Below are 22,477 nucleotides of genomic sequence, written 5' to 3'. Positions count from 1 at the left end.
TCAATGGATGGATCACTCAAATATATTTCACATCCACTGGCATGTCAATCTGTTTGCATTCAGGAAAGAAAAAAGAAAAAAACGATGTTCAAGACAACAAAGGCTGATAATGACTCAATGTTTTAAAAAATGCAAACCCTGGCAAAGTAGTGACTGTGTCACTTACGGCTAATTGAGAAATGTGCCTGTCATGTTAGCTGACGTTACAAAGTGGATTATTACTACACAGCCCCCCCACCACCACCCCAACCCACGAGGAGAAAATCTTATTTAAGCCGCTATCTATTTATAGATAGCGATAGTGCAGAGGTTTAGACAATGGGGAGAAAGTCATCCAAGTCAAATTCACCAAGGTCATTTTCCAAAAGTGACCATTTTTAATTGCAAAGAGCACGATGGGATCCCATCACGTAGATTTGGAAATGGACGCTAAAGAGACGATTACGCGGCAAAGATGAAGGTTAAGCGCCGACAAATGTACCTGTCCTATACGCGCCGTCTCAAAAGGATGCCTGGAGTTTGCATTCGCGTCAACGTCACACGGCGACTCCTTTTTATGCACGTCATGCCCCAGCTCATCCTCAATTATACACCCGCTGCTCCGACTTATTCACCCGTAAGAAGGCGCCATCGATGAGGCCCACTTTCTGACCGGCTTGATTTGGTCTCGCACAGCACACTCAAATCTGTATCAATAACGGAACGAAATTCCAAATTACAACGTCGACCAAGTACAAGCGAAAAAGAGTGTCGAGTGAGGGAGACTCCAAGATTTATGCTTGTCGCCTGGAGCGGTATTGACCTTCTCAACCACCAATTAAAAAACAAAATGCAGGTATTGTCTTACAGCAGACAAGTATGATGACACTGTGCGTGAGCGTGGTGACCTGCCTTCTCTGAACAAATCAAAAACAAACACAAACCTTGATAAAATGCTGCCTTTTGATTTTTTAAACTTATGTGAAGCTAAAATCACATCAAGCAAAGGTAAAGCTAGCCAGAAACATAAAGGCAACAATTTAAGCTACATACATACAAACAGTACGAACCCCGCCCGACCCCCCCCCCCCCCCCCAAGCAGAGGTGGTTGCATGCAGCCATTCTCTCGCCAGTGGGGACAGGAAGGTCCTCACCCATCCTGCCCCCAAGAAAAGCCAAGTCATGAACTAGGTGCACCAGGTCCGTGAACACGTGTAAACATCACGAGTGGCTTCAAAAAGGTGCCCTGCTGCACGCCACATCGCACTGGCTCAAAGAGCATTCGTAGCAAAATGAGGTGCTACTATTTTCCGAAACATTCGACCAAGGTCACCTTTCATTCCCCATTCATCCATTTTGAAAGAAAGCCCCCCCCACCCCCCGCCCCAGCCTTCTCCCATCTTCCAAAAGATTCTGAAGGCCAGTTATAAATTGTCGGGAAAGGCTCTTTCCTATTTGCTGCCGTTCCCGACTTTTCTCTCCGTCGCGTTCCCGTGAACAGAGCCCGCGACATTGATTTTATTTCCGTCAGAAATACGCACCTTGTCAGCTCATAGCAGCAATAATGGATGTCGCAATTACCCCCCCCCCCCCGAGCGGTACGTCACAAGGAGAAGTGTAAATTCTGCTAATTAGACACATTTTTAAGGAGACCAAGACGATTAGGAAGTCATCCACATGAACGGTCGCAGCGATGGACAATCCTCCTGTTTTCCAAAGTAAAGTTACGATTCCCAATTGATTATCTTTAAACTTCCTGTGACTGTTTTTTGATCGATAAAAAAAATAATAATAATAAAAACCTCGTTTGTTAGGAGTATTTTTTTTTCAAAAACTTGGGTTTTTTGTGGTGCCGGTCCAAAGATTACTTCAGACTTTGTCAAGAACGCGACTGGCATTTACGTTTTGTAGAGTAAGGACTTGCAAATTGTTAATGACAGAGAAAAGATGCCCGGGGAGTTCTGACCGCGTTTTTTTAAGGAAACCGCTGGTGTGACTTTGACGCGATTATGAGATGGGATGACGGCGATCGAGGCGCATCGCACAACACTGCACTGCGCGGGGAGGGGGGAGGATGCGACTCGCTCTGGATACTAAACAGGCCCGTCACCTTTCAAACCGCCAATTGTGACATCAAGGTATTGTCGGGGCTTTCATTTTCTTCCTTTTTACACATCACGGGGCTTTATTTGTCTGCCCTCTTGAAGTCATGTCGGGTTTATCATCGCAGTCCTTTCGCGCTATTAGACTGTAAGTCGGAAACGACGGCTTGAAGAGACAGGAAATTAGTGCCAACCTGTCCCGTGATAAGACAAGGCGGGGAAGGAAATCCTTTCGCTGACATTTTAGTTGGAGCTTTAGGAGGCCATGTTCATACCAAAGCGGATCAGGTTATGAGACGAAGAAGAAGAAAAAAAAACATCTTTGGGTTGAGATCTCGCTCGATTCGGTGTTTGTTTATTGGATCAGTGAAATTAACAGAGCGGACACTGAGCCAAAAAAAAATGCAAACGGTTTCCAAAATCCAAGTGATGGAAAATCGGCAGTTTCCATGGAAACGCGAAAAAGATACTTGAGTGAAAAAAAAGTTTTAAGCATTCCAGTTTTAAATACAGTATGGAGTCATAAAAACAAAAAAAAGTGCACCATGGCGTTGTGTATTTGTGTTTGTAACGTTTCTCGGCTCGCAAAGGAGGATATTCAAACGACAGTTTCGGACAAAATGGCCATTTTGTCTCAGCGGCGCTTTTTTTTTTGTCAATGTTACAACACCGTCCTCTGTATAAAAAGCTTTTTTTTTAAACAACAACAAAAAGTGCTCATGTTTGAGGTTATTTTAATGGCCTTTAAAAAAAAGTCACAAGTGTTACTGCAGCCCCAATAGTAATTGGATGTTTTCATCTTTTTCACCGAAAACTATTTGTCCTTGGCTGCGATTTCCTGTTGTTCATTGTTCCGCCCCCCAAAAAACAACAATAACAAAAAATGGGGTTTACGCTGATAAATAAATGTCACTTTCTTCATGCAAATTCCACGTTGGTCTCGGCATGCAAAGCGGAACTCTCCGAAAGCGCCCCCGTGAGGAAAATTGTGTTTCTGGGGAGGTTAAGCCCACCGGCTTTAGAATCAATCTAATTGAGAGAAAGGGGCCTTTGCTGTCAAGCCCCCGGGGGCTCTTTTAAACATGGCTCCAGCGGCGGCATTAAGCAGGCTGCTGCCACCCCCCCCCTCCCCCCTCCGACGACCGATCCTCGGACAAATCCTTAAGCTGTGCCAATGATCTCCATGCATGGGGAGGGCTTTGCAATGAAAGGTCACGGTATTCTCAGACCGTCCAGAGAGGTAAGGAGCGGTCACGGCTGCATCATGAGGTGGCGAGAGGAAGAATTACGCGGCGGGTCGCTCGAAGCCTTCCACCGTTCGAATCTGATCAAAAGCAACAACTGCAGTACGGGAGAACATCTTATTGGCGGCCCGGTAGTCCAGTGGTTAGCACGTGGGCTTCACAGTGCAGAGGTACCGGGTTCAATTCCAGCTCCGGCCTCCCTGTGTGGAGTTTGCATATTCTCCCCGGGCCTGCGTGGGTTTTCGCCGGGTGCTCCGGTTTCCTCCCACATTCCAAAAACATGCGTGGCAGGCTGATTGAACACTCTAAATTGTCCCTAGGTGCGAGTGTGAGCGTGGATGGTTGTTCGTCTATGTGTGCCCTGCGATTGGCTGGCAACCGATTCAGGGTGTCCCCCGCCTACTGCCCAAAGACAGCTGGGATAGGCTCCAGCACCCCCCGCGACCCTAGTGAGGATCAAGCGGCTCGGAAGATGAAAAAAAAAAAAAATGAGAACATCTTATCATTGCATTTGTCTCATGCATCCGCCGGTGGCGATTATGGGGATGATTGCTCACCTGATCCGGAAATCCAAAGTCTCTTAAGAAAGCGCTTCACAAACATTTTAGACCAAAGATCGACCAAACTTCCCCGATCGCACACGCACGTTATTTACACCCGCACGCCGCGACGAGCAACAGCCATAAGATGAACGAAACAGACAAATGACGTGGACAAGGTGTGTAAAAAGGAAAAATCGCAGCCTACCTGAGTAGGAGACTTGACGCGCTTGTTCACTTTCGTAGCTCCCGCGTAGCGTTTTCAAGTGCTTCTCTCGTCCATCCAGATTGTCATTCCTTGCGAGTGCCATCGGTGAGTTGAACACGAAACGAACTTTGACTGATAAGACAAAAATCAAAAAGCTATAGGGCAACGGCTCCTATCGCAAGGTGCAATTACGGGCTGCCGGGCGCTCACAACTTCCGGTGACGTGTGTCAGCTACGTCACCGTGAAATGTGATTTTTTTTTCTATACTTTTTATGAAAGTAAGATTGATCGGATGATTACGGTGCAGTGTGCATCAGCACAAAAAAAATAAATGCACAGGGACGCACAAATCTTTTTGACTTCATTATAGAATTACTGTAACAAGTTATTTTCATTGTTTGAATAAGTATGAGATCTTTTTTTGTACTAATAATAATGTTAAGGTACTACAATGAACTCTTAGATGTTTTGTACAAGCTCTACAAAATGGAGGATGCCTGGTAATTCTAAACCCCCGCACTTCTTTTTTTCTTTTTTTTTTTTGCATGATTTTCAAAGTTTATTTATGCATTAGTATAGCAATTATGTGTTTTTCTTCTGCAACAGTAACCTTTAATTACTGCAGGAGAAACCATCAACTTCATGACAGTAGCTTGTGGGTAAATAGCCGAGCAGATTAAAAATGAAAAGTCAGGGGAACCAGAAATTTCAGCATCATTTTGTTATTTATTTACGGTGGTTTAAAGGTTAGCAGAAAGATAGCAGCTGGACAAAGCACAAAGTGGATGTTGCAGCAGCTAATAAGCCCAAAATAAATGCAACAAAATTGATGGAACATCGGGACATAGATAAAGGACGTTAACGCTTTAAAGACGACGCTGATTTCTCTCCATACGGGAAATACATTGAACTCATTCACTCAATTTAATGCCACCAAAAATTGCGATATTACTGTCAAGGACGTTTTGTAGCATCACTTTCGGATTTAACATCAGCACAGCTTTTGAGTAGAAGATGGCAAGAGAAATGCCGACGTATCGCAAGTCGGACAAGTTTAAGGCAGCTCACCTGAATAACATTACTCACCGATTCATCGCTGAATGTTAAGCACTTTATTCTTGAGCATTCTATTCTTTTTGTGAAGTACTAAACGACCTTGTCAAGAGGACAAATTCAAGCCTCTTGCATTTTCATTCCTAAGCATTGCACTTATCTTTTTGTCCCTTTTATTTTATTTTCACAAGTCTTGGTCATCACTCCTCCGTTGATGTTTTATCCTGAATGAGTCGTTTCCTATGCACCAATCAATCAAAGTCATATTTGAAAAATAATGATTATGACTCACTCCCTGTAACCAAGATTCAATGTATGCTCCCTTCGAGGTATGTGAACATTCAGTCAATAAAAATACATTTACACCCAGCCCAGGCTGAGCAGTGTACTTTTGTCTTCTCTCAGGACTGCATAAATCTTTCAGCTTACCAAAAAAAAAAAAAAAAAACACACAGGCTTTACTCTTTGAATGAGGATGACGGGAAAATTCTATTTCGGCCCACTCGAAATCTTCTTTTTACTTTATTCCTTTTTTTTCTGCTAGTAGGCTACTATCCTCCAAGCGCCTTCACCTTCACTGACAATGTATGAGGCAAACCTTTGGAAGTAAAGAACTAAAATTCTTGACCCCAATGACCTAAACTGCAAGGATACAAAGCCCCATATCAGAAGTGTCATAGGCTCCAAGATTGGAACCTCTGGAGAAGAACACACAACAGATTCATGACTACAATACTCTATTTTCCAATGAATGTAGAAGCATTGGATTTTATTTATTTTTATTTCTTTACACGGGCCAATGAAGGTTAGTTGTTGCTACGGCTTTGTTAGTCGAATGACAGTACTGCATTAAAGCCACGCATGTGCACACAAACACAGAAACACACACAATCAGCAAGAGACCGCGTTGCTATCCGCTAGCTGAGCTAACTCAGATGAATTCGGGCTTTTAAGTACTGGTGCCTATAAATGATCTATTTATTTATTTGCTGTGGTATTTGGAACTGCAAGGGCCCTTTGTAATTGCTCACACCTTATTATTCATTCATTCATTCATCTTCCGTACCGCTTGATCCTCACTAGGGTCGCGGGGGGTGCTGGAGCCTATCCCAGCTGTCTCCGGGCAGTAGGCGGGGGACACCCTGAATCGGTTGCCAGCCAATCGCAGGGCACACAAAGACAAACAACCATCCACACTCACACTCACACCTAGGGACAATTTTAAAGCGTCCAATCAGCCTGCCACGCATATTTTTGGAATGTGGGAGGAAACCGGAGCACCCGGAGAAAACCCACGCAGGCCCGGGGAGAACATGCAAACTCCACACAGGGAGGCCGGAGCTGGAATCGAACCCGGTACCTCTGCACTGTGAAGCCCACGTGCTAACCACTGGACTACCGGGCCGCCCCACCTTATTATTATTATTATCATTATTATTATTATTATTATTCTTGTGGTTGGGTAGTCAATGCACCAGGCTTCACTTTTGGAGGGCAGCTAGCAATAATAGCATGTTTGGAGTGTCTCTGGCTTCCATTCGGACAAACAAACAGCAGCGTCGTCGAGGCAAAAATCTAATGCACTTAGGCGAGGACATTAGGAAGACATTCTATTTTATTAATGTGGTCAATACAGTCCATTAGGCCACGGATTTCGCTGCCACAAAGCTCTCGATCCTCCATTAATATCTTCCTCCTACAGCTCATGCTTATCTGTTTTTGTTTTTTTGTTTTGGGGGTGGGGGGTGAGAGTGAAGAAGGGCGAGCTACGTCTCGATTGAGTATGAGATCAAATCATTTGGCTGATTTATATACAGTACATATAAACACGAGGGTTGAACTTAGCGATTCCAGTTTCAAATCACAGCGGGACGAGTTGTCGCCGGTTAGCCACTCGTGATGGAACGCGGCACACTGGGCGACGGTTCAGTCGTCTTCAGTAGTTTCGCTCGGTCCGCGGCGAGTTCCTAAAGAGGCTTTGCAGGCTTGCTTCTCATCATGGAGTGGATGTATGGAGGGGGTGGGTGGGGGGTGGGGGGGTGGATGTTGCCGCCGAGCGCCCTTGTGCAGCACAAGGCTGATCGTGCCGCCATGCGTGTGTGCTGAGGCAGTGCATCGAGTGAGAAAGAAAGAAAGAAGAGAAAATCACTTCGGTGGTGGGTGGGGGTGGGGGGGGGGATCCACAAAAAAAGGGATTACAGTACATCACAACTGAAAAAAAAACAAACTTTAAATCGTTGGCCTGCCTCCATCCCCTTGCATCATTCTCGCATCACTCTAGCAGATGCAAAATCCAGCCAAGGCTGTGGCAGCATTTAAAAGTCACGGTCCGCCGTCTTTTCAGACATTCGCCTGTGACAGTAATGACTCTTTAAAAGCTCGGCACAAGTGTATTTTCTTCGCCGCGTGACAAGGTCGAAGGGGGAGGAGGAGGGCTGGGGGGGACAAAAATGGTCGTCTAGCGCTTCGGGTATCAAGGCCACTTTCCTCTGCCTCAACAAAAGCGCTATTTGGGGTGATCCCTAACGTCACGGCAGCCGTCATTCCGGGAATATAGTGCCTGTGAGAGACTGTGTGTGGTGAGAAGTGAAAGGGCTCGAACTGAAATGCACTTTTTGCTCGGGTTTTGTCCGCCGGAAGTTTATTATTATTATTATTATTTGTGGGCGGCCCGGTAAGTCCAGTGGTTAGCACGTGGGCTTCACAGTGCAGAGGTACCGGGTTCGATTCCAGCTCCGGCCTCCCTGTGTGGAGTTTGCATGTTCTCCCCGGGCCTGCGTGGGTTTTCTCCGGGTGCTCCGGTTTCCTCCCACATTCCAAAAATATGCATGGCAGGCTGATTGAACACTCTAAATTGTCCCTAGGTGTGAGTGTGAGTGCGAATGGTTGTTCGTTTCTGTGTGCCCTGCGATTGGCTGGCAACCGATTCAGGGTGTCCCCAGCCTACTGCCCGAAGACAGCTGGGATAGGCTCCAGCACCCCCCGCGACCCTAGTGAGGACCAAGCGGCTCGGAAGATGAATGAATGAATGAATTATTATTTGTTTTTTCATCATATGTGATGAATCGTGCATTCATTCGGGTAAACATGTTCTTGGAAAAATGTGTATTGAGACACACCTCTTCATTTATCATCAAGGAAGTAGGAAAATAGCCCTTGGTTCCCCCCCCTCTCAATGTCCATTCTTCATACCGTGATGACATTTTCGATCAGGATTGTCACGTTTGAGGAATTAGTCAAGCGGAGGGTTTGTTTGTTTGTATTTTTTTAACTCATCAATCGGGGTGAGCTGAAAAGCAAATGATGACATTTCAACTTTCCTGGAATATTCAGAAAATGAAGTCAAAATGTTACGAGAACACCCCAAAAAATATTTTGAAATGGAAATAGAATCATATCTTGCTTGATCCCGGAGTCGTGTCACACAATCCAAAGCGCTCCATCTGTCTCTCTCGCTCTCAACCGAGTGTCTCGATAGTCAATTATTGACTTTTCTTAACTTACTCTTAGAATGTTACAGTGCGAAGGGGCTATTCGGGGTCAGCTGAAAAGCAAATTATATTATATTAGTATTCCGAAAATAAGGTCAAGCAGTCACGATAATAAAAAAAAAAAGCAAGTCTAAATATTACGTCGATCCATTTAAATACGATCAGACAACATGATGTATCGTCATATAAGTTACAATTGTTGCAAATGTCATTTTACTCAGAAATTTTTTTTTTGGTATTTGAACAAAAGAACTTAGCGGTAGTGTAAGAGCGTGATGTTATTGCCACCCTTGAAAATGACTGACCTCATGTCTGGCGGCATCGAGGAAAACATCTCTGGAGATCCACGCAGAAGCAAGACTTTGCCAATGACGGCTTGGCCGCAGGGAAAGTCAATATTTGGACTGGTGGTGGGGGGGGGGGCGGGTTCCGATTGTGTTTAACGACTTTGGGATCAAGCAAGAAAGATTGTCCGAGACCAGGGCGGTTGACATCTATAACGCAATGACTCCACAAGGGAAATCACGGAATGGAACAACTTTTTTTTTTTTTTTTTTAAACTTACCCTGAACGCTCGTGAGAACAGAGGCTTGTCTGCTGTTTTTTTGAGGCTGGAGCTCAGATTATCGTAAAGTCTGTCCGAGCTGGGCAACCAGAGAGGTTGCGAACTGGGAGCCAACTGGCCCGGTGTCAGATGGGAGATCTCAGGGACAAGAGGGGGGGGGGGGGGGGGGGGCAAGATGAGAGCTTGCGGCTTTGCGAAATGGCATCGAAGGGGAAGATTTGGCATCCGTTATAACGACCACCGCTTTTGGTTTAATTGTGCTGAAAATATGTCCCGAGTTACTTTCTTGCAGCTCATTTCGTCCGTTGTCAACCGGCGCTCAGTCTTCTTGCTTTTCAGTGGATGAGAATATGCAGCGCTGAATTCAACAATTGCATGAGAAGAATAGTATCGAGTATCAAGAGGACTGAGAAGTGAACTCTCAAAGAAACAAAAGTTAGGAAGGCGCTTTGAGACTGCCTTGCACCCAAACATCATTTAAGACTGTTCGTGATCAACCGTGATAGCCGTGTGCTTCGATCTAAATACATTCATTCATCTTCCGTACCGCTTGATCCTCACTAGGGTCGCGGGGGGTGCTGGAGCCTATCCCAGCCGTCTTCGGGCAGTAGGCGGGGGACACCCTGAGTCGGTTGCCAGCCAATCGCAGGGCACACATAGACGAACAACCATCCACGCTCACACTCACACCTAGGGACAATTTAGAGCGTTCAATCAGCCTGCCACGCATGTTTTTGGAATGTGGGAGGAAACCGGAGCACCCGGAGAAAACCCACGCAGGCCCGGAGAGAACATGCAAACTCCACATAGGGAGGCCGGAGCTGGAATCGAACCCGGTACCTCTGCACTGTGAAGCCGACGTGCTAACCACTGGTCTACCGGGCCGCCGATCTAAATACAGTTGTATTGTATTGTATTGTATGACTATTGGTGTGGCTCCATCTAGTGGCTGCATAACGCAACCTCAGCCACTATTGTAGCCTCTATTCTATGCGCCTCATAATGCGGCGTGCCCAATGTACGGAAACACTTTTCAGATAGGCCGTTCATTGAAGGTGCGCCTTATAAGTGCCTTATAGTACGGAAAATACGGGATATATTACACTGGGCGTCGGGCAGAATCCTTGTACCTTCAAACTCTTTTGGGAGAACCTAAAACATGAACATTAACATTGCATCATCAAAGAGACTAAAGACCACTTTTGCTTGGTGAATAAATTGTAAAACTAACACCCACGCTGTTTAGACACGCGATCCGGAAACTCGCTAAAAATCTTTTTTTGGTATGACTCCAAAATACGTATTAGGGTATGCGCACTCGCCGAAGCAAACTTTGAGAGGGAGCAGACTCGCCCCCCCACCCTCCCGGTCCACTCTATTCCCTGTAAACGTTTTGACTTCCAGAGAATATTATAAGAATATCAACATCCCACTTAGCAAGCACATATTTGTGTCACACGAGATAAGCCAAAGTGGTGACTGGGATGCGAAGCAAGAAGGGAGAGCAGGAGGCAGGCAACGTTCCAGGATGCGGTAACCTTGATGACACCCTTCATTATGGGTGTGCCGGCTGACATCCTGACAGCGGCGTGCAGCACCAGATGGAGGGGGAGGGACACACACACACACACACACACACACACACCACCATCGCCTGACTCGTCCTTTACAGAGAGCCCGCGAGACGCAAGAAAAAGTTGCCGGTCGGGAACGAGGCGAGAGGTCCGTGTCGGCAACTTGGCTTTTTGACTGGCTCAGCTCCGCAAGGCCGCCCTCGTCCTTGCGCCCGTGCAGCAGGCGGCCTCGACCGCTGTTCGACCTTGCCGTATCAAAAAAAAAACCAAGCGCCAGGACCCTCCATCCAACTGCTTCTGAACGCACCCCACAGAGACGTCAACTTCGGTCTGTTTCATCGTCAATTTAAATTGTCCCGGTGGGGAGAAAAGGGTGATCATTGAAGATTGACAGCTAAGTGCGCGCAAGGGGGGGGGGGGGGGGACTCCTTTAAAGGCAGCCCGTTTAATGTTGACTAAAGTTTAGACAACTTCTTTTTTCAGACTGTCATGAGAGAGACACAAATTAAACAGTGTGGATGTGGACAAAAGATTTTTTTTTAAAATATCGATTCCCTTAGTAAGGTTAAAAACATCAACAAGCCTCAATTTTATCTATGAGTCAAAGAAAGGGAGAAATATACCCCCCCAAAAAACGCAAATGAAATGTAAAGTTGCCCGTCTCATGCGTTTGAAGGCAATAACTTCCTGACAGATTCATCTCAAAAGTTTCATCCCAAAAGCCAAGCGGGTGTTTTGATACCAAGATGCTTTCGATGCCGCGTCGCAGAAAAGCCGCAGCATCACTCAGTCAGTCATCCACCCCCCCGCCCCCGACAGTGGCGGCGGTGCCGCGGGAAATAAAGTCATGGCGGACTGATCAAAGGTGGCATTGCCAGTTAAGTCCCTTTTTGAGGGCATTCGCGGCGAGCAAAAGGGGGCTGCCAAGCTTCTTTGTCTCCCTGGCAGCCACTTTGATGGAAAGCCCCCACCCCCCACACCCCCCGTGTCCCCCGTCCCTCCTCCAGGCTGATTCACTCTTACTTAGGCGAGTGAAGAATCACATCAAAACGCATCGAAAAGGGGGTTTGGAGGGAAGGCCGGAGAATGAGAAACAAGAGGCGATCGATGGGGATGGGAGATACACGACGACGAGAGGTTTGTTTGAGAAGGAAATGGAAAGGAAATGTTAGGAGGGGTTCCGGATTAAAGGGCTGCGTAGCTCGATAGGGTTTTCAAGACAGGGTTCGGGTTTCGGGGGTAGCGCGTCAAAGCACGACTTTGAGCCACATTTTCTGGTTTACAGCGAGAGTTTTATGCTAACGTTAGCATTGGAATTGAGCCACTCCAGCCTGGGTTTGGAACAATTGAAGTGAAAATGAGGATTGGGTTTGTTTCCAGGCCAGGATTCGGATTTAAAGTCTGAAAAATGACATATCGCGGCTATTTCACGCTGCGCGTTCGCTGCCTCGTCAGCAGTGTTTTATTTATTTACTTATTTTTATTTCTGTGACTGGCAGTAGCGCCGTTTCCTGCCTGTTGGGGGCAACAGCGAGAGGCACGCGTGAAACCTGCCCAATTTTGGCGGCAGATGGCAAAACTGCGTGGGGTCCCAAGGGGGGGGGGGGGGGGGGGGGGGGGTCGGCAGCCGGCCCGGCCCCTCCGAAGATGGCCAACTGGTAAGTTAGCGCTTCTGTGTGTGCGTCGCATCACATCGAAGCGCACGCGTGGAAATCGCATTTTTTTGCACCGAGTGCGAATCAGAGTTTTTTAAAATTCGGGTTATGGTTTCAAGCAAGAGTTAGTGATTAAAAAAAAAACGGTGTTTCAAATTGGAGTTCAAGTCGGGGTCAGTGTTTCAAATTTGGGTTTCAAACCAGTGCCCAAGTTTGACAGAATGGTTTCAAGCCAGCGTTAAGGTGACACATTTCAATTTTAAAATACGAATCCAGTTTCAATTCCAGGTTTTCGGGTTTCAAGCGAGCGTTAGTGTTCAAAAGTAGCCGGGGTTGTAAGTTCATTCGAGATAAGGATCCGATATCGTGTCCCAACTCAAATAATCCTTGATGGTTATCTCCACGCTCACAGGCCAGAGCGGCGTTTGTGTCGCATTTTAAATAAGGCCGAGCTCATCGATTAGCGTCGGCTGACTCGAGTCGCCGTTTGACAACGGGGGGAGCGTGCCGTCCCGTTAAATTCCAAAATTACCTTTGGCCATTCGGGAATCACTTAAATTTGCAAAAAAATTAAAAATAAAATAAAAAATGCGCGTGGGCCGCATGAGGTTAATTGGGCATTTAGCGCCTGGAGAGCTCGCCCCAACCCCCAAGGAGGAGCTCGTCCCTGAAACAGACACAAGTCCTTATTAGTAAAAGTAGCACAGTGACCCTTTCCAATATGAAATAACGACTTTCTGGTCTCAGGCCGCCCCTCCTCTTGGCTTCATTCCCTTCCGCATCCTCGTAAAGGGATGAATACCTCGGCGTAATCCTATTCCGCCCCGCTGCTGTCCTTTGGAAGCGAGCGCAGGGAAAGGACATGGAGGTGTTCCTTTTTTCTGCTATTATGTCAATTTTAAGGAGGGCAAAAAATAATAATTATTCCAGAGTGGTGGCACACGTGAAAAGGAAGCAGCCATCGCACGGCTTGATTTTTTCCCCCCTGCCTCAGAATGTAAATGGCCCAGACTGTCCCTCCTGAACACTCTAACTTGCCGCAAATTCAGCTATTTGCATTTTTTTTGAACCCATCCTCTGTTATTCTCGTAAAGAAATAAAACTCGGCTATTTACAGCTTAGGGCGGCCCGGTAGTCCAGTGGTTAGCATGTCGGCTTCACAGTGCAGAGGTACCGGGTTCGATTCCAGCTCCGGCCTCCCTGTGTGGAGTTTGCATGTTCTCCCCGGGGGCCTGCGTGGGTTTTCTCCGGGTGCTCCGGTTTCCTCCCACATTCCAAAAACATGCGTGGCGGGCTGATTGATCACTCTAAATTGTCCCTAGGTGTGAGTGTGAGCATGGATGGTTGTTCGTTTCTGTGTGCCCTGTGATTGGCTGGCAACCGATTCAGGGTGTCCCCCGCCTACTGCCCGGAGACAGCTGGGATAGGCTCCAGCACCCCCCGCGACCCTAGTGAGGATCAAGCGGCTCGGAAGATGAATGAATGAATGAATATTTACAGCTTTTGTGGTCTTCCCATAACTCTCCAAAACCTTTTCTATATTGGAATTAAGTCTCAAGGAAGTAGTTGTGATCCATCCGGACTGAGAGGCCGATGGCACAAATGTCCCAAAACTGGACTGTTGACACACAGGCGTGAAGACGCGAACTTCCGACCGCGTCTGAACTTCCTTTTCTCATGAAAGCAACAGCATCTAAGCCTGTTACTAGTCTCTCGGATACATTTACAGTATGAAAGATTGAAAGATGATCTTACATAATGAGGACTTGGCATCATTGGTGTTAACCGGCATGCGCTTGGCTCCACCATGTGCAGATCCACGTTTACGTTCTGCGGAGCAAACTCCTCTCGTGTCATTCCATCTTTTTTCTCCAGGATTTCTCATTATTGTCTTGTTTATTTATTGAGCTCTCCTTTACTGTCACATGACAAAAAAAAAAGAAAGGTTATTATTCCCAAAATGCATGACAAATGAAGACTTCCCCTCATCATAGATCACAAGAATTGCGTTGTTTTGGACAATCCTGGCAGAAGCTTTTCATGACGGGGTTAAGCGCTGACAGCTTTTCCAAAGTTCCCAGCTAATAAAATTGAAAGCTTCCATTACGATCCATCTTAATGTCTGCTAAGGTCAGCCCTCGTTCCCCCCACCCCCACCTCGTGAAATGCGATCTGGCCATACAGCTAGCGAGGCTCAGCACATAAAACAAAAACGTACAATGGCAAATCCATTCATTCATTCATTCATCTTCCGAGCCGCTTGATCCTCACTAGGGTCGCTGGGGGTGCTGGAGCCCATCCCAGCCGTCTTCCGGGCAGTAGGCGGGGGACACCCCGAATCGGTTGCCAGCCAATCGCAGGGCACACGGAAACGAACAACCATTTGCACTCACACTCACACCTAGGGACAATTTAGAGTGTTCAATAAGCCTGCCACGCATGTTTTTGGAATGTGGGAGGAAACCGGAGCACCCGGAGAAAACCCACGCAGGCCCGGGGAGAACATGCAAACTCCACACAGGGAGGCCGGAGCCGGAATCGAACCCGGTACCTCTGCACTGTGAAGCCGACGTGCTAACCATTGGACTACCGGGCCGCCCACAATGGCAAATCCAATAACATCAAAAGTCCTGACACCATTCTACACTCTGTGTGCACAGATGCAAGCACAACCTCAGTTGACTTGCTCGGAAAACGAAAGACATCCGCCGTCTCGAGTACTCCGATTGCAACGACAAGGCCAATTAAAAAAAAAAGAAAAAGACATCTCCTAAAGGAAACGTGGAAACCACTTTCCAAACGTAATTCCTAAAGTTTCAAGATGGTGTCCATTTGCTATTTCTTTATTATCTTGAGGGGACGAAGCACCGAATAAACCGCGATACAGCCGACTGCATCAATGGGGGAAGAAAAAGGAGAGATTGATTAAGGCTCACTTGAGGTGCTTGGATAACAATAGCGAGTCAATTAGCTCAGTTAGAGTTAAAAGGCACAGCGGGAAAGCTCATGTGTGTTGTTCATTGCCTGTTGACGGATGGGAGGAGGGGAAAAAAAAAAGCTAATGCAACAAAAGGGTTCCAATCGTAACCATTTTAAAGAGCTTGTAACAAATAACACGGCTTCCCCGTGTTGGCCAATCAATTCAACGTAAACGGAAAACTTTATTTCGCTTTAAAAGCCTTTTCGGTTGGGTGGGTGGTGTAAAGGGGCTCCTTTTGAGACACAATACAATACAATACATGCTGATTTATATAGCACGGCACGGGACACGGGCAGGACTCTGCTGGCATGAAAAGCAGGTGCTATTTTTCTTCCTCAAGTGGAGTGCTCAAATGTTTGAGGACAATGGGTTGCCTTTAAAGGCCCCTTTTCTTCCCCATCCTTCCAGCTCCAGGCTGAACGGACGTGCGTCGCCATGAAAAGGATGCCATAAAGAAATTGAAGCAGCAGCCTCTTACAAAAAAAAAAAAAAGGCTTTTCTTCGTCGTAACTATCCGATTAGTTCCTCGACTCAAGTCGAGTTGATATTTATAACCTTGAAACACAAAAGAGTTTCAAATGGTTTCACAAATCCACACTTCTCAGTGGCACACAACTCCCCATCCGGGCCAAGGAAGAATTCTGCCCCCAAAAAGATTTGACAAAGGAAGACACCTGGAGAAGAGAAGGCATACGGAGCGATTTCCAGGGTGACTGAGCTGCATTGGATGGTCAGATTATACTGTCGGAGAAACAAAAACCATTCAGTGTTAGTACAGCACCAGGAAACAAGCACTCAAGTTCACCTTCATGCCAACGGATAACTCGGTCTTGTTATTTTTTATTTTTTATTTTTTTTTAATTATTTTTGATGAAATTGAAAAATAATAAATCCCCCAATCTCACCAAAGAATGAAGATAAACAATAAAAAAAGCGTGCCAAATACTATTAAATATAGCCTTTTAATGAGAAATAGAATATAATATGAAACATTCATTGAAAGAAGCTGATATCATGACCTCAACAAGATAGGGGAAAAAAAAAAAAACATTACACTGGCAACGTCTTAGGTGTGAAATTCTTCTTCGGACACATTTAATGGGTACATGTAAGCAACACTACATAGCATGATGCGGGACGTGTAAATGACTGCCGTTAAATCAGCTCGGCTGTATACATCGCAAGTAGCGGAACATTCGCAAACTGTTCTTGCCTGGGCACAAAACTGAAAATGACAATTAATCACTTTGAATTTATTTGGTGATCTTGGGGTTTCCGTTGATATATGTATATATATTTTTTAACATTCGATTTTACGTTTGACAACTAACCTCGCCCCCTTGAATGTGGAAAAATAGCTGCTTTTTTTGGGGGGGGGGGGTTGCAACAAAGTTAGTATAAGTGATCATAATTGCACCATCGTAAGAATGGTTTTACACTGTCAGTTTGTGATATATATCTCAAACTAAATCAACACCAGAAACATGTCCTTGTTGTATGGACCTTGCAGGGGCTCGAAAAAAAAAAAAAAAAAAAAAAAAGCAAACCAACAATCCCGATCACGTAGAACCAGCCAATATGTTGAACTAATACACCGGCTTTATTACTTGAATGCAACAGGGATAGTACTTTCAAATGTATCGTGTAGAATTGGAGAAAAAAAAGACCGAGACTTTTGTGACCAGCTCTAAACATGTTAAAGGGTTAAATAACAGGCACTTATATAATTATAATGACGACATTAAAATAAAAGAATTATATGGTAGCAATTCTCAGGAATTGTCCAATCAAGTGCTAATACATCGGGGACTTTTTAACGCATCTTTTACAAGCCTAAACTGGCGTCGATTTCGGCTCTGATGTCCACTCATTGGAGGCATTCAGGCACATTTTTCAGTAGTAATCCACCCGCGATACGAAAACATCCGCGAGTTAAAACGGAAAAAAAAGCAGTCAGTCCGTAAATATGAAAGTCCAACGAAAGTATCAAACGCGTAGACCATTGCAGTTAATTAAAATATGCGGAGGCAACTGCTTTCGGGTTCGGAAAATTGAACTTCAACTAAAATACAATACAAAAGATGCTAATTGTTAGCATGCAAAAATGATACTCTTGCGATGGTATGCCACGTTCTGCCATGTCCATATTAGCATGCTATTAAACTGAGAATTCGTCGCTGAGCGGAATGAACAAATCCGACGTGACACTTAAAGTGTAAGATTTGTTGTGGGGGCAGGGAAGGGGGGAAACTTTTTCGGAACGGCTTTGTACTTTTACTGTAATTTTAACAGTGACATTTCTACCGCTTGAAATGCGAAATGAGTCACCCGTAAATGGAACTTAGCTATTTAGCAAATCACACTGAGGGTGAAAAAGGAGAGCAATGCTGTGAAGGGGACGCTAACGGTGACATGTTACTCCCTTTTTTTCACCGTTAAAAACAGTTCCAAGGTCTCTTTAGGTGACAGGGATGAATATTTTTCAATATTTTTGTCACATTGGGTTCTTTTTCCAGCCTTTCTGACAAAAGCTTAAATTACTTTTGCCTAGCGTGCTAACGTGTAGCTAACACAAATGTGCGCTAACACTCTACCTCTGCTGAGCTTTCAGTTTTGACATGACAAGATTTCCGTTCAGTCCATCCGTCATTCGTAAAATGGTGGCTCTTCCTGCCCAGTCATGGAATTTGAATGATGAAATTCATCTTAAAAATCTAATTGGCTCGCTCGCAGACATTTCAGAAATAGTTAGCTCACAAAAGATTGACGTGGCGGTGTAATTCCACACCTATCAGCCGGATAGGCACCCCAGAGACACAACTGTGCGTATACAAAGAATTCAATGTCACTTTTCCAAGTTATGTCTACTTTAAATATTGTGAATAGCGAATCAGACAAAAAAAAAAGGGAGTGATTAAAATCTCCAAATCCAGATTTGGAAGATGTGCCTCTGCAACGTCCACAAGACTTAGCGTCACACTTAGCAGTAAAGCAGCAATACATAGCAAGTTAACCAAAATAAAAGTAGCATCTGAAAAAAAATTGGTCTGCAACTGGGGTCAGTTTTTCCTTTTTTTTTTGTGCCAATAGAATCATAAAGACACCATGTCAACAGGTTTCACCAGCAAAACACGTGAGAGAAGCGCTGATATCATTTCCATGTTCAACAAGTGGGATTATATACACACAGCCATCCGGGATAAATCAGAAAAAAGAAAAAAAAAACCCGCACCATGCCGGGAAGGGTTTTCATCGAGAAACAAAACACTGGTGCTGGTGAAAGGATTCCGGATTAAAAATGTACTGTAAGATTTTACATTTGAGTATTTTTTTCCCCCCCAGCACAACATCGAAACCTAGTGAGAGTGCCAACATATCGTTCACTGTGCTTTTTGTCTCATATCAACCGAGAAAGAAGCAAAAGGTCTTTTAGTGTGTGTAAAATGAAACGGGATTGAACATTACTTGATCTTGGGGTGGTGGTGGCGGGTGGTGGGGCATCTATGGCTTTGTTTTGTCAACGTGCCTGATCGGTGAACGCTCGCTAAGATTTTGGTGCCCAAGAAAAAGCTCCACAAACCAGCAATCACAACATTTTTACCATATATATATAGAGATTTTTTTTTTGTGTCCGTTTGGTTGTCCATTTCACGCAAAGCAGTACAAAATTAGCATTGACGTTTAAATCCACGACAATGATGCACTCGCGCAGCCAGGAAAGACCTGACCCCCCCCCCCCAAATATAAATAAATAAAAATTGGAAACACACAAGAAGTAATTGAAAAATTGGACACATTCAATTAGCAAGCCAAATAAAGTAAAAAAAAAAAAAGGTATGCGCCGACATCCACACACACGCGCACACACACATACGCCGTCTATGTCTGTATATTTATAAACAGCTGGCTTTTTGTTCTTTGACGTGACGATCAATTCCCGGCCTGCTGCGTGTGCCTTACGTGTCAGAACAATGAGCGAGTGCTTCATAACTCACCGACTCGCCGAGGCTTGGAAAAGTAATAAAGACTCTATAATAATAAATGTGTTGACTACATTACACGCTCTCGAGCCGTTTCTCAATTCTCCGGGTGTGTATAGAAACATTTTTATTTTGCACGTTAGAGGAAATAAAAGGATTTCTGGTCTGCCTGTTTTTTTTGGTTTTTGGGGTTTTTTTTTGTGAAAAATGTTTTTTCTTCTTTTCAATTTCCCAGGTAAAGAACAATGGCAGTTACAGATAGAGCCTTCCGGTCAAGGCCTCTTTATCACAAGTATTTTTTTTTTTAATCTCTCTCTCGCTGACATTAAAGTTCTTTGGGGAAATGACAGACATGCTTGGACAGGTATGTTACAGTCCTTAGTTCCGATTCAGGTCTTCCTTTTCCGTTCCTCCTTCCCCATTTTTTTTTTTTACAAAGTATGCTTTTACAAAGTTTGTGTCACATCAAAAAGGCAAAAAAGCCCCCCCACCCCCCAAAAAAGGAAAAAGAAGTCAAAGAGAGTCAATAAGAGGCCGTCCCGGGAGGTCGGGTTCATTAGCGAGGGCGCTTCCGTGTCATTCTCCCGTCCTTAAATTGGCGTTTGGAAGCGATTAACACAGTTTTGCAGTCAGATGATCGGATTGTTTGAGTATCTCTGTGCTGTACATGTCCAAGGCATGATTGACCCGGATCATCTCGCTGTTGTTGAGCTTGAGCCGATGCTTCAGCATACAGGAAAAGAGGTCCAGCTGGGGTTTGCCGGGCGCAGACGGAGGGGCCAGGCGATTAATCCGATCCCGGATGTCCAGCAAGAGGAGCATGACGGATGACGAGGAGTAGAACTGGTTTCCTTGCGTGTAGGACTGGTTGACCTGCTGCACGGCGCTGCGGAGCAGGTCGGCGTTGAAGCGCAGGCTGTAGCCGAACACCTGGATGTCGGAGATTTTGATGTAGATCTGCCGCTTGTTGGGGTCGGCCAGGTCCACGGGGCCCGTGTCGTTGCGGAGGCCGGTGGGGATCTTGGCTCGGCTCCTCAGGTAGATGTGCACGGTCTCGAAGAAGGTCTTCCAGCGGTTGCCCAGCAACAGGGTCCAGTTGAAGCACTGGGTGTTCTGCAGCCGCACCTTTTCCCAGCGGGGGTAGCCGTGTTCGCCGAAGGGCATGCTCCAGCCTTCCGAGTGGCTGCCGCTGAACGGGTTGACGTAGACGAAGAACATGGGGTCGATGCTGCTGTTCCGCATCTGACAGATCTTCATGGACAGGCCGATGATCATGTGGAGGTAGTCCATGCGGTTTTTGTTGCTTTTCAGCGTCAGGGACATGCGCTTGCGCCACCGCGGGTCAAAGAAAGTCTCCAGGCGGATCTCGTTGCTGATGAACGTGGTGTGGATGTACAGTCGCGAGTCCATTTTCTGCAGCAGGTACTTCAGTTCCAGGTCCTGAAAGTCCAGGTCCGTCTCGAAGCTAATGAATTGCTCGCTGCGCTCCGAGTCCACGTTTTGAGGCTCGCAGCGGCCGCGGTACAACTTGTAGCCCTTGTTGCACGAGCCGCACTGCGAGATGTTGGCCAGGCTGCACATGGCGCAGCTGTTGTTGCCGCCGATGACGCAAGGGATCGGGCGCTGGCACAGGGTGACGCCTGTGTGGCACACGCACGTTCGCTGGCTTTCCAGGAAGGTTCCCCAAAAGCCGTTCTCGTTGCAGTAGAGGAAGGACTGGACCCTGTTGAGCCACTGCATCACCGACCTTGTCGGAAGAGACCAGAAACATACGAAGGGGTTGATATATTGCCAAGATATCATATCCAATGAAGGAATTTCTGACGCAGGATGAGGAACCAACGATTCGCTGGCTTCCGTCAGAGTTGTGTGGAAAGCTGTCGCTGACTCTGCCGAGAAATGGAACGATCGCAATGACCAAAGCTGTAACAGCTGCAAAGTCGGGAAGTTTGAGGGACAATCTACTCATGATGTCTCGTCAGGATCATCAGAATCGCCTTTCACGTGCGAGTTGCCGAACGGAACGGAACAGCAGATACAATACGGGGGCGGGGTGGGGATCCTCAGTTTACGACAGGTGCTTTCGAGCTAACAAACGGAACACCACGGACAAATTAGCACGGCGACGGAAAAATACGCTAAGTATCTGCAAAATAATGTTTTATCGGGTTACGGTGTGGCCTTGGTAAAGCCGGGCCGGCCTGTAGTCATAAGCCGTAACAAGGGTATGAAGTTTAACACCCGCGACTCATTTCTCACGCCCCGTTGCATTTTAAGCTTCTAGCCGACAGTTATTTCATGTCACACTGGCCTCTTGCCAGCCTCCCCTGAAAGGCCAAAACAACGTCGTAATGTTGAGAGTAAAAACAAGGCAATTAAATATGATAACCAGGGAGTTGAAACTGGGAAAAAAAAATGCTGTTTCGGGAAGCTTTTCCGTGCCAGAACTTGTTTATTTACTAGCAATACCGAAACCTACTGACAGTGTTCTGACTCCATACAAAGAGCATTAAATGGTGTCAAGTGTGACTAGAATTATTGAGAAATATCTTTTTCCCCCATCTGCTACCCCTTTCGTGCGCGTTTAATCGGGATATATCGTGCCTTTGACGAGGAAGGTTAATTATCGATGGGATGGATCACGGAGTGGCTCGCGATTATTGCGGTGGCTGTAAAGGGCCCAAATGACTCAGACCTTGGACAAATGTCGTCTCTGAGGCGGCAAAGCGGCGGAGACTCGATGAGAGAATAGGACGTTCTTATCCGTTATCAAAAGGGAGAAGTTTGGTTATTTCCCTCAGGTGGAAGGTGTCACTTGCTATTCTTAGCTCATTGCCGCTTCCCCCGCAGGCATCTTTCCCTGTCATCTTGACAGTATTGGAACTTCATTTCTGACTATAGGAAATGGATTCGGATTTTTATTTTTTAATTTTTTTCCTTGAGAGGAGAGTCAGTCAAGGTTAGCGTGACATGTTAATGAACCCGAGTACTAAATAACTGCATTGTTAGCAGACCACATATCCCGCCCTGAGCAGGACGCCCAAACGAGTTTGAACACGCCACTTATGGGGGGGGCCATGAAGGTACACCGAGCTGGCTAACTTGA

General features: G+C 45.9%; 1 protein-coding gene and 2 long non-coding RNA genes across 6 annotated transcripts in view; 1 reads left to right on the top strand and 2 right to left on the bottom strand.

The window, feature by feature from the left end:
- Positions 1 to 22,477, top strand: part of LOC127590901 (uncharacterized) — a 203,720-nt gene that overhangs the window by 71,106 nt on the left and 110,137 nt on the right. The window lies entirely within an intron of this gene.
- LOC127590903 (uncharacterized) overlaps positions 1 to 22,477 on the bottom strand; it is a 355,000-nt gene that overhangs the window by 243,724 nt on the left and 88,799 nt on the right. The gene's annotated exons all lie outside the window — the stretch shown is intronic.
- brinp1 (bone morphogenetic protein/retinoic acid inducible neural-specific 1) overlaps positions 16,793 to 22,477 on the bottom strand; it is a 96,395-nt gene continuing 90,710 nt past the window's right edge. For both annotated transcript variants that reach the window (XM_052050436.1, XM_052050434.1), the window contains one exon: positions 16,793 to 21,118. In XM_052050436.1, coding sequence (XP_051906396.1) covers positions 19,984 to 21,118 — 1,135 coding nt within the window. In that variant the 3' untranslated portion in view covers positions 16,793 to 19,983. The remainder of the gene's footprint in view (positions 21,119 to 22,477) is intronic.

The sequence above is a fragment of the Hippocampus zosterae genome, chromosome 18 (genome assembly GCF_025434085.1).
Source record: "Hippocampus zosterae strain Florida chromosome 18, ASM2543408v3, whole genome shotgun sequence".
Classification (NCBI taxonomy): Eukaryota; Metazoa; Chordata; class Actinopteri; order Syngnathiformes; family Syngnathidae; genus Hippocampus; species Hippocampus zosterae.
This window is presented reverse-complemented; position numbering and strand designations above follow the sequence as displayed.